Below are 13,203 nucleotides of genomic sequence, written 5' to 3'. Positions count from 1 at the left end.
CAATAAAAATAATATTTTAATTAAACAATGAATTTTTAAGTATAATTATATTTCAATAAGCATTTATGTATTTATTTATTTATTTTTAAACAAACAAGCAATAACAACAAAAAAAAATTTTTTTACAAATGATTTATTCTTTGAGAGTTACTTTTTTTTTTTTTTTTTTTTTCATTGTGATAATTTTCATTTTATAAAATAATATTTGAAAGAATTTATTTTGTATGAAAATATTTGGTCATACAATAAAGTAAAATCTTTATTGTTATAGTATTTCTCAAAAAAAAAAAAAAAATTTTTTTTAAACTATAATAAATATAATAAATACTAAAAAATGGTTGAGAAAAAGGAATGCAATTATTTTTGTTAAAAAAAATAAATAAATTATTTATTATTTATATTTTTACTAGTGGTACTTAATTCTTGTTGCATTATTTATAAATATAAAAGTGAAAAATTTTTTTTTTTTTTCAGAATTAATGAATTATGATATATTGCATTTATTATAATAAAAGTTGACTAATAATTATTTAAAAAAGGGCACTTTAGGATAATTAAATTTGATTAATGTAATTGAGTAAATTAATTTTTAAATGTTTTACTAACTAATATTGCCTAATTATTGAAAATACAATAATCATTTAAGCTTATTACTTACAATTCTATTACTTACTTACTTTTTTTCCTAATTGTCTTTGCTTTTACTCATCCAATAAATTTTTTTTTTTAATCTTTTAAATGCAAATTTACGATTGTAATAAAAATTTTGCTGTAATATTTTGTTCTATCATTAATTAAGCTTAACAATAAGTAATCAATGATAAGAAATAAGTTATTTAGTATAATAGCATTAATTAACTTTAATTTTATTAATTAACTGTTAATGTTCACTGATCCTTTAATTATTTTGAAATAAAATAATTAAAACAATTAATTAAATATTACTATAGAAGCAAAGCTGAAAAAAAAATTTGCTAAATTTTTGTTTTTTGATAATTTTAAATTAAAAAGAAGATAAATTCTAAAAAAAAAAAAATTAAAAGTAAATTTTCTAAAAGTAAGGTGAAATCTCTTTTTTTTTTTTTTTCAAGAATTTGCATAGAAAAGAATAAATTAATAGAACAAAATATGTGCAAAATGGAAATTAATAATGATTAAAATTTTTTACTTTCATTTATTTTATTCTAAAAAAGTAAAAATCTTGTAGTACTATATTTTTTTTTTTTTAAATTAAAAAATTAAACTATTTATTTCTTTAATCAAATCTTGATAATAATAACAATAAATAATAATTTATGAAGGAATAATTTTCTCTTTAAATTTCTAAATTACCATTTATCAAAAAATGAAGAAAACTAAAAAAAGAATCGATAATCTGCGAAATTTTTTTTTGTAAAATGAAAAAGATAAGAAATGAATTAACAGAATTAAATTTAATGATTTCATTTGCATCATTGAGGTTTAAATATTTGAAATAACAAATAAATTAAGTGGCTGTTGCTGGATTAAAAAAAAAAAAATTTCCGTTTCTTCCACTTAAAAGTTTTTAATTTAAAAGAAAATTTAAAGGAATGAAATTAAAACAGAAAATAAAAAAAAAAAAAGTGCAGAAGCGGAAATAGCTTTTGTTGTTACAAACACTTAACTTATTTGTTTACATTAACCTTTTTTCTTTTTTTTTTTTTTTTCTAAATTAAAAATAAACAATAGAAAATCTAGTTTGTAGCCACTGATTATTTCTTCTTCAATAACAATAATAATAAAATTTAGAGAGAAAACAATTTTAATATTTTTAAAAAAAAAAGTCAAATTAATTTTTCCATCTTTTTTTTTTTTGGCTAATAAAAAGAAAAGGCATATTGCTCATTTAAAAGGAATTTTAGAGAATATCAAATGGAATGAATGGCTTTTCTTATATGTTTAACTATTATAATTTAAAATAAAAAAATTGTAAATTTCGTCGAAATTTTAAAAAATTTTAAAAATCAATTATTCTTAAAGTTTTTTTTTTTTTTTAAATTTTATTCTTTTTATTTTTGAAAATGTATTTGTCATGTCAAAAATCAAAGCAATATTTTCAAAATTCTATTAATGCTTATAAAAATTTTTAAAAAAATTTTCAATTCATTTTTTTTTAATTGTTTACTTTTGTATCATCTCAGAGTGATCATAATTTTTATTTAGAGATGATAAGTTGATGAAAGAAATTAAAAACTTATCATTAATTATACAACAATATTTTAGCAAATATTAATGATAAAATTTATTCAATACAATTAAATTATTTCAATGCAAAATTTCAAAATTTTTAATAGTTTTTTTTTTTAAAAAAAAAATAATAAGATTGCAATTTAAATTAGAATTGAAAAAATCATTTTGCATATTTCTTTAATTTTGTTAAATTTTTATTCTTTAATTTGAAAATATACATTAGAAATGAATGCATTCAAAATTTCATTCCTTTTTCATGAAAAATTTATTCAACCTTAAATAATTACACAAATTATTTAAAAATTGAAGAAAGAAAAATAGTTTTTAAATAGTTTTTTTTTTTTTGAAATTATATCAAATGCTAAATATCAATTTATTTTAGCTTTAATAATAAATTGATCAATGAATTTAACGATAATTTTGGAAAACAAAAAAAGAAAACGAAAACAACATTTATAAAAAAAAAAATGGAACGAAATTGTAAAAATTTTTACAATAAAATTTTTAAACTTTTTTTTTTTGAATTATTCGAGAAGTAAATATAATTGACGATTTCAAGGTCAAATAGTATTTTACAAATATAGCAGTAATTTCTTTTTTTTTTTTTTTATAGTATACATATAGTTTTTAGGGTGAAGTAATTATGGTTTGTGAATTCAATGAAAAGAAAAAAAAAAAAAAGAATCTTTGATCGATTAAAATAAATATTTAATTAAACATATATCAAATGTAAGCAAAAAAGAATTTGCCAATTCTGCAACGTATCGATTTCATCGTTTGGTTAACAAATTTCAAAGAAAGACAAATAAATCAATCAATCAATCAATTTTAAATCTTTTTGTAAAATTCATTTAAAAAATATAAAATTAAAATTGAAAATAATTATTATATTTAAAGAATTATTATGAATTAATAAAAAATATATTTAATTGTAAAAATTTAATTATAATATTTAATTATAAATTAAATAAAATAAAATATATATCAGTTTTTTTTTTTTTTCTTTTTTTAATCTAACGAAATTATAAACAATGTATACAATTGTGAATTTGAAATGATAAAATAAGTTCAAAAAAAAAAAAAAGATTTGAAATGAAATTTTTTTTTTAATCATTAATTAATATCAAAATAAATTAGGAAAACAAAATTGATTTTTTATATTTGTATAAAATGATTAGAAATTATAAAACTTAAAATGAATGTTATAAGATGATAAATTTATATTCAATTAATATTTTATTAAAAATTGAATAAAAATGAAATATTTAGTATATATCAGTTTTTTTTTTATGGTAAAATTAATTTTCTTATTAAAAAAAAAAAAAAAAAAGAAGAAATACATATAATTGTAAAATTGAAATGCTCCAATGAATCTTAAAAGAAAGATTAAAACAAATTTATTAAATTATTAATTAATAAAAATAAACAAATAAATCGATTTTTAGGAAAGAGAAAAAAATTTCATTTTTTTTAATTTCAATTTCAAAAAAAAAAAAGTTTTTTTTTTTTTTTTTGGAAATAATTATGAAATGATATATAAATGCAATTGATGACAGTGCTAAAATTTAAATTTTAGCGCTTTTATATTTAATCATTTTGTTTTTAAAAAATAAATAAATAAATAAATAAAAGATCTTTAACAGATTTTCAACAATTTTAATGAAAATTTTAAATGATTTTACAATAATTTTTGTTGAAACTGTTCAAATAGCATTTAAAAAAAATCATTTAGCATTAATTCAATGATTCATTGTTGCAATCAAATTTAACGCTCAACAATAAAAAAAAAAAAAAGTGAAAAATTTTTGTTATAAAAGTTTTTTTTTTTATCATTTATTAATACAATATTAGCAAATAAATAATTATTTGGCTTAAAATTATTGTTTATTTGAAAAATTTTTTTCCATTTGATAATTTTTCAATTTTTATTATGATAAAACTTTTTATAAAATATGCAAAAAAATAATTATAATTATTATAAAAAAAAAAAAATAAAGTTTGAAATACAAAAATATTAAAGTATAAATAAATGGAATACAAATTACAAATATTATTAATAAATGTTTAAATATTAATAATCAATATTAATTTAAAAAATATAATAAAAAGATTTTAAAAAAAAAAAACGTTGCAATTAAAGTATGAAATACAAAAATATTAAAGTATAAATAATTGGAATATAAATTGCAAATATTATTAATAAATGTTTAAATATAAATAATCAATATTAATTTAAAAAATATAATAAAAAGATATTAAAACAAAAACGCTGCAATCATTTTCAAACATTTTTTACTTTTCTAAAATTTTCCTAAAAATAATCATTCGAAATTTAATATCTATTGCTCAATCTTTATATTCACAAAAAAAAAAAAAAAAAAAAGCGAAGCAACTGATAAGATTTTTCTCAGGAATATTTTCATTTTTTTAAATCTGTGCTATCATATTTCTAATTTTACATTATAGTTTTTGATCTAATGATCAATGATAATATATAGATAAAATCATACTGATAACATAGTAATGATAAGTATGCATAATGAATAATGGTGATAATATCATTGCAATTCACTTTGATTTAATTTTATCATCAATAAATATAACTCATAAAATTTACTAAATTATTAATTTTACTAATTTTTTTTTTTTTTTAAATAAGAATTAAATGATATGAAATTTGATAATAATTGATAATACTTAAACTGTTCGCTTTCATCTCTTTTTTTTTTTTTCTAATTTATTTGCCTAAGCAAAAATTAATGAAATAATCAATAAATGATAGAAATGAAAATGTGATTCATAGAAAATGACTGATAAAAATGAGATCAGAATGATGGAAGGGTTAAAGATTGAAGGGAAATGATGACAAAAGGATGGCGCACTTTGTTATCATTTGAAGCGGAAGAAATGCTTTTGATGATTTAGAGTGTTTCTTCAAAAAAAAAAAAAAGAAAGAAAAATGCATTTAGAATTTTTTTCTTGCAATGAATTTATTAGAATTTAAACTTCACGTATAAATTGAAAGCTAAATTTTTTTTTTTTTTTTTGTTTTTTGCATTTTGTTTTTACAAATTATTTAAAGTTGCAATTATGTTTGTTATGAAAATTTTACTGAAATATTTCATTTCTATTTTCAGAATCTTTTATGCACATACATTTTAATGATTGTAATTTTTCTCTCTTGATAATAATTATTTTATTGAATAATTTATTTTAAACTTTTGCACCTACAATCTATTTGCGCTTCTTTGAAATAAGCGCAAATAGATTGTTTCTTTCTCATTAATTATCATGAAATATTAATGGAAAATGCAATTCAGAATTTGAGTGAAATAAATTTGCATTATTCTTTGTTTTTCTTTTTGATACAAATAAATCACATTGATTAGTTATTGAGTTTTTATTCACGTAATACACGTAAGAATGATGATAGTACACGTCAGTTGAAGAAAAATTATTTGCTATGAATAGATTATATTTCAGTTGATTGTACAACCAGGTTTTGCTTTTCGACATAAAACGACGCACGTGTGTACTGCAGGGCCAACGTACACTTTTTCGGTTCCAGCATGGCCAACCGTTGCACGTTCGTTACGGATATCAGCCTGAAAATGATATAAACGAGAATATTGAGGAAAAGAAGAAAAATTTAATTGGCCTATATTTACAATTAAAATAGAAGTTAATACATACTTTACCAAGAATCTCTTTACCATCGATGATTAATACAGCTGGAGAAATGTTGCCTTTATGATGATCCACGTGTACTGGAATCCATTCTTTTGTACCGAATTGAGCTGCTTCCTTAAACGGTTTCCATGCGTAGTCAAAACCACGTATTTTTTCCGGAAGTTCAAATAAAACTTGAATTGAACCAATATTTTTACGATATTCATGACCACCCCAGCCAAATGATGCAGCAATTTTTCCGCCATCATTCCAAATTCGACCCATAACCGGTTCACCGGATTGATACCATAGTGCCACATATTGTTTCGGATTTTCATCAGGTAAAGTATTAAGAGCTCTAAAAAAAAATTTTTTTTTTAACAATTTAAGAATTAGCAAATAGTGCTTAATTAGAACAATGAATAATACCGGTCTAGAGCCTGAACTGGTTTACCAGTTGTTGGCCATGGATCACCATAACGAAAATCAGCCCATTCATCAAGTGTAATACGAATAACCGGTTTCGGTGGCCCAACGCTACATTCATGACAAACACAATTTGGCGGTCCACCTTTTAGTTCACGTACGATGATAAGCATATCATTTAGCGCACCGCCTGAAACTTCTTCCACTCTTCCATCATGTGAAAATCGTGCTGAAATAATTACAGTATTTACTTTATAAAAAGAAAAAAAAACAATATTGATTGATTGGCTGACTGATTGATTGGTTGATTGATTGATTGATTGATTGATCAAATTGAGTAAAATGAACGGATTTTTAAATTAATTTATCATAATTATCTCATTTACCAATTTCAGTTTTATTATCAACATAGCCAAGTAGCGGTCCCTCTTTTCGATCATGCCAAAAGATTGGAAATGAATCACCACAGCGCAACAGTTCAGCTCCTTTTTCAAATTTCTCGAATCGATCCTTATATTTAATCCAATTATACCAAAAACCAAGTGTTAAATGATCTCCTTTATATTGCAAAACCTGAAATTAATTTCATTACGGTTAATTCATTCAAATTGAAATGCATAATTTCGAATTTTAGTTGATAGACCTGAATTTGTCCACCAAGATCTTTGGCACCAGTTAGTTCAGCTCTGATATACGGGAATGAGCATTCGATAACACCGCCATTATTCCATGCTCGTCCGTGTATTGGTTTACCATGCTTATACCATAATGCTACATACATATTTTGCTGTCCGGTAGCTCGAACCGGATTATCTGGAAATGGTGAACCAATTGGCCCAAAAGCCCAAGTATCCTCCTTAGCTGGCGGATTTGGCATCCTTTTAGTAGCACAATGAAATTTGAAATCAAATGAATTATCTTTTATACCACTTAATTGATTAGTTTTTAAATTCATAAAATCTCACTTTACATCTATGATATATATATACAAATATTTCTCAATTCTTTTATAAATTTATTTCAAAATATGCAAACTTTATCTCAAAATAAGGAAATTTAAACTTACCATTCTTAAAAATTTTGAAATTTAACAAATATATATCCAATTTTTCTGGAATTATAAAAAGTAAGTGGAATGTGCTCAAATCATTTGAACCTCAATGACGAATATTTGTGACAACAAAATTATCTTTTGTTTATGAATCTCTGACAATTGACCCTTCTCTTTAGATAGTTTATAACCTTTCCGTTTCACTTTCCCCTTCCGTTTCTTGCATATCTGAAATTCATACTGTCTGAGGTAAGTTTTTTGTTTTTCTACGTGTGATGGATTTTTCAATAGATATTGATTTATTCTTAAGTTATTTACTAATTTGTATTTTATTACTGTGATATGTTCGAGATAAAATGCTGATAGATCGAGAACATGCCAGAAAGTCTTCCAATATTATTTCTGGCCAACTAGTCAATATTTGGCAGATTTTGCTCGTAATGTTTTGGATGATCACAGCCCTCAATGAGAGATCCCGAAAGATCTTTCAAATGAGTAAATTTTGGAAGTGTTTTGTCCATTTCATCAAACTTTTGAATTTATTGAAATCATATTCGAAAAGTATGTCACGTCATTCACAAGCAGTATGCAGTATAAATCAATGTGAAAATTTTCATTTTCACATTTGCTCAGTTTCAATTTTCTTCTTTACGGTAGTGTCCGTCAGTGGTACTGTGGCCGTCTCATCCAGTATACCCGTTTTTCCGGAATCCTAAAGATGATGCGCAGCAATCAATAGCATTTTTTAATTTAAGTAGTTTTTCTGCTTTCGTGACAATAATAAAGTACAAATTACCTCTGTGCTGTCATCTTCACGTTTAACTTCACGGACTGTAACGTCGTACTCGTCGTTGTCGAGCAAATTGTCACCAAATGCATTTACATTTGACTTTTGACTAATAGCATCGTCTTCAAGTTCTATGTTATCATTCGCCTTTGCTTCAATTTCAACTTTCTTTTCCAACGAAAATGAATTCATCAGATTGCGCGCATCCTTGCAAATATTATCCGCTGCAAACCGTTTGACTTTCACAAAAAATTTAAAGCGATGATTCTGATGCAAACTGCATTGAAAGATAGAATTTATTGATTGAATAATTAAAATTTTTGCTAACATTGTTTGATGAGATTGCCGAATAATAGTGCAATGGCAGTTGCTTCTTCAGCTAAACATTTGTTATCCTTAATTTCCACTCGTAATTTTTGTATTAGAATCGACGTAAACGGTCGATGCTCATTCGTTTCCTTACGACGTACGTCAGCAGCATTTTGCCGTTCATTTAACGTTTCCGATAACACTTTGATCACTTCACTTACGCCCTTAATAAATTAGCGCTTTTTAAGTTTAAATTAAATGAAATTGATGAAAAAATTAAGAATTCACCTTATTTTTAGTTCTGAAATTCAAATGCAAAATAAATTGTTAAACTTTTTAAACAAATATTAACTTTAAAAGCAAACAAAATTACTTTATTCCACCAACCTCACATTGTTTCTTCAATTCTGTTAGAGTTTGCATAAGTCCATGAAGTGATCGTATCGCATCTTTGCCAGTAATTTTCATATTTCCCACAGACTATAAATTCAAAAATTGAGAAATTAAAAGCCAGAAGGTAAGTAAATAAATGGCAAAAAAATAAATGAATAAATAAAATACTTTGGACATTTCCGCATTTGTATAAACGATATTTTCTTTGAGTTCATAGATAATTTCGCTTGCTGGCATCCATGAATGAGTTTCATTACTACATTGACCTTAAATAAATGTGCAAAATTGATTTTATTTTCAAACTAAATTCGATTGACTTTTTTGCCTTTAAAAATATTTTCCTTTCTATCAGAATTAAAAGAATTTAAAAGATGCCAAATTAGAGGTATAACTCTATTTGAGTGCTTTGGATTGGTTATTCTTTGTTTTAATCATTGTGGTAAATTACCAATGCAAAATGCGCAAATGATTTTTTCACAATTTGCGCACCACAGATACAATGCGGCAGATGTATGTGGTGAATACAAATTGCATTTCTCGCATTGCCAATCCGGAAGGGTCAAATCCTTAACAATTTCATGAAAATTTTAATTTGTGGCTCAAATCAGGAAAATGTAATGAATAGCATACTTTTTCAGGTATTATATTTTCTGTAATCTAACTTATAAATTGTTATAAAATGATATATTCCGGATTAGAAACGATGGAAGCGTAGGGTGAATCATGGAACGTTAACCTCGGACTGATTCATCACGTGGAATTTAGGAATCCAAAAATGAGAAAAAGTTTTGAGAATCGACAAATTAATCGAATGAATAAAAGTGACAATGAATTGCGCTGTGTTAAACAATGATTTTATATCTGTCATCGATTCATTTTTGCTTGAATATTTAAATGTTTTCGGTAATGGCATTAAAATCTACTGTTGTTTTTAGTTTAAATAAAAGATTAACTCTTTAACGTTTCTGATAAATATAATTTCTCCTTGACTTCTTTCCTGATCCTGAACGATTCATTAGAGAAGGCGCTGCTGACAGCTGAATTGAGGAAATCCTGATCCTGAACGATTCATTAGAGAAGGCGCTGTTGACAGCTGAACTAATGAACAATTCCTGATCCTGAACGATTCATTAGAGAAGGCGCTGTTGACAGCTGAACTAATGAACAATTCCTGATCCTGAACGATTCATTAGAGAAGGCGCTGTTGACAGCTGAACTAATGAACAATTCCTGATCCTGAACGATTCATTAGAGAAGGCGCTGTTGACAGCTGAATCAGTGAGCAATTCCTGATCCTAAACGATTCATTAGAGAAGGCGCTGTTGACAGCTGAATCAGTGAGCAATTCTTGATCCTGAACGATTTATTAAAGAAGGCGCTGTTAACTGCTGAATCAATGAGCAATTCTTGATCCTGAACGATTTATTAAAGAAGAAGGCGCTGTTGACGACTGAAACATACTCATATTAATCACTTTAACTTGTACAAAATTTATCTCAGAATTAATAAGTTCAAACTCTAATAAAGCAGTCATTTGCAACTTACTATTTACGCTGACCTTTGACATTTTTGCTTTTTTTTGCCGCAGTTTTTTAGTATTTTCATCATGAAACCTTTTTACTTTCCTTCAATACTGTTCCATGTGCAGTTGCGCTTTATCTTCAGACACATATGCGCTTCATTAGCCTTTCCACGTAATCTTTTATTAATTCAAAATGACTTACCAACCGTGTTGTCGAGGGAAAATTCCGGAAAAGTAGTTAATCACTTTTATATTTACAAGTATTGCGCATTTTATATGCAAATGTTTTACTGTGACATCGTAAAAAGGCGCAATGTGCATTGAACTTTATACCTTTCACAAAACCGCTTGATCAACCAATTAATATTAAATGATTAGACCTTTGCTTATTTATCTATTTATTGTATCAGATGCTTTAATTGATAAATGTCATCATAATTACTATCACTGTCGTATCACTTATCAGTTGTTATCATTCAAATGCTTTTTGCACTGTAAAACTTTCCACATTTAATGTTTATGCTTTTTGAGCAGAAAATATTTTTTCAATTTTTAAAAATCATAAGATTTTTAAAAGCTGTTAGGACAGTTTCTGTAAGTAAAGAATCCAAATCTAATATGTTATTAAAATTAGATTTCAGTTAATATCAATAAAATTAAAATTAAATTTTAGTTAATATCAATAAAATTTTAATGGAGAACGAATATGCTAATGAAATTAATCAAATTATTTGATATCTTTTACAGTCAGATATCAATTAATTTCAGTAAAACTGAAATACTATCATCGGATTCGGCATATTAAATTATTTGCTACCGGAAAAGAAATATCGGAGTCAATGGTTCACTATCGGATGATGTTTCGGAGGAACTTATGCTTTTCTGTTGACACATTTTCCTGTCACTCAAAAATTTAAATTGAATAGTTTAACATAGCAATCAAATATTTACATCTCTCTCTCTCTCTCTCTCTCTTCCCACTTATTCTTTCTTTTGATCATTTATATTGTTAATTATTTCTATTGATAAATCAATTTATTATGCTTTGATAAGTGATAAATTTTAGTTTATTGAGAAAAAAAAATTTTTTTCGAAAACTTACTTAAAATAAATATTGTTTAAATTTTAATTAAAATTTAATCACACATATAAATCAATGAAATTGATTACATTAATTACTTATTGAATAAAATTTATTTCTTCCATTTGTCATTTTTGAAAAAAAAAACAAATATTATAACTTAACAATTTTACTTTGCAATGAAAATGGAATGTAAAAAGTAATTCATAATTTGATATGAAAAGAATTTCAAACTAAACAGAAAAAAAAAAGAAGGAAACGTAATGCTATATTTGCTTATCACAAAAGGTGTTAACAATATTTCTGCATCAAAGTGCGCTACTGATAAGAAAAGCTTTTTTCTGGTTTATCTTAAAATGAAATCAATTTTTTTTTTTTTTTCTAATTTGGTTTTCAAATTTTTATACTTTAAAAGAATTATGAAATGTTATTATTTTATCAAATGGATTATAATGCAGAAAATGATAAATTTCTGTGATAGAAAATTGAAAAAAAAAGGCATAAATAATTTATAGGTAAAAAAAGTTGAATGTTATAAATAAAAATATATAATTGTTTATAATATTTTTATTAATTAGATTTTTTATTAATTAAAATGATAAAATAAATGTTCCTAGAGGAGAATAATTTAATTTTTTTGTAATAAATAATAAATAAAATTATTTGATGCCATGAAGAGAAAGCAATATTAATTGATTTTTAAATATTTAATTTGTTCAAATATTTAATCATACAAAATCTGTTAAATCGCTTTTGAGAATTTTTTTTAATTGAAAAAAGGAAAGAATTTGAAAAAGTATTGTGCCCTCACTTTAAAAATTAAATTTCCCACTATTTTGATAAAGTTCTCAAAATTTTTTTTTTTTTTGCAAATGAATTTTTTACTGAAATTAATTGAAACTAAGGCTTATATTACTTTTATTACTTTATTTTACAAATGCCTAAGTTAATAAATGCATGTAAAACAAATTAGATAGATGTGAAAAGTATGATTTTTACCACTTTTGAGTTAGGTTAATGAGTTAAGTCATATAACACGTACGTGTTATACGCTGCTCTTATAGGTAAGACACTTTCCGTAATCAAATCATATGATATGATTATTTTTTTATCAAATTTAGTAAATTAAATATTGAATGTAACTAATATGTAAAATTAATCAAATAATCTTTATTAAATTAGAATTTTTCCTTTGTTTTCGAGGATAGTTCAAATGAAAGAAATAAAATCAAATTAACAAAATTGGAATTTGAACTTTTATGTTTTGAAACTTATCATTGCTCATAAGATGCAATAATTATTTGCTTAAAATATTTACGTAAGCTTTGAAATTATCAGTTTTAAAAATCAGAAATACTTGGATTTTGCATTTATTAATTTTTAATTTTCTCTAAAATAAAAAAAAAACAAAAACAAATTAAACTAAATAAAGGTTAGTTAATGAATTTCTCATATTAATTGCATTGAATACTTGAAATTTATTAAATTTCATAAAACAATAATCAAATGTTTTTATTATGGAAAATGTCTTATTCCCTTAAATTTGCTTGCTCTCCTTCTAGTAATATTTATCACTAACTCTTATTCTTAAGTGATAAGAATTATTTATTGATTATGATGAGAAAATTTGTTTATAGTTCAATGCAATACTATTAGCAATAATATATTGACCATTTACATTTCTTCTTAAAATTAAACTCTCTCTTACAAATAATATCACCTGCTATCGTGTGATAAGGATTATTTATTGACAA

At 23.8% G+C, this 13,203-nt stretch overlaps 2 protein-coding genes across 2 annotated transcripts; both read right to left on the bottom strand.

The window, feature by feature from the left end:
• Positions 1 to 5,690: 5,690 nt before the first annotated feature.
• On the bottom strand, positions 5,691 to 7,183 carry Bm2657 (P40, putative; the record flags this gene model as incomplete). The annotated part of the gene is made up of 5 exons (XM_001893673.2): positions 5,691 to 5,816; positions 5,905 to 6,238; positions 6,310 to 6,535; positions 6,693 to 6,879; positions 6,950 to 7,183. 5 exons carry the CDS (start codon positions 7,181 to 7,183, stop codon positions 5,691 to 5,693), a joined length of 1,107 nt encoding a protein of 368 aa, XP_001893708.2.
• Positions 7,184 to 7,976: 793 nt separating this feature from the next.
• Bm8882 (Uncharacterized protein) lies at positions 7,977 to 9,597 on the bottom strand (the record flags this gene model as incomplete). Its single annotated transcript, XM_043082458.1, has 7 exons — positions 7,977 to 8,069; positions 8,154 to 8,368; positions 8,473 to 8,677; positions 8,841 to 8,933; positions 9,015 to 9,112; positions 9,295 to 9,412; positions 9,583 to 9,597. 7 exons carry the CDS (start codon positions 9,595 to 9,597, stop codon positions 7,977 to 7,979), a joined length of 837 nt encoding a protein of 278 aa, XP_042938392.1.
• Between the last annotated feature and the right edge of the window lie 3,606 nt (positions 9,598 to 13,203).

This window comes from Brugia malayi (genome assembly GCF_000002995.4).
Source record: "Brugia malayi strain FR3 genome assembly, contig: Bm_v4_Chr4_scaffold_001, whole genome shotgun sequence".
Lineage (NCBI taxonomy): Eukaryota > Metazoa > Nematoda > Chromadorea > Rhabditida > Onchocercidae > Brugia > Brugia malayi.
The sequence above is the reverse complement of the archived record's forward strand: the minus strand, read 5'-3'. Positions and strand labels throughout refer to the sequence as shown.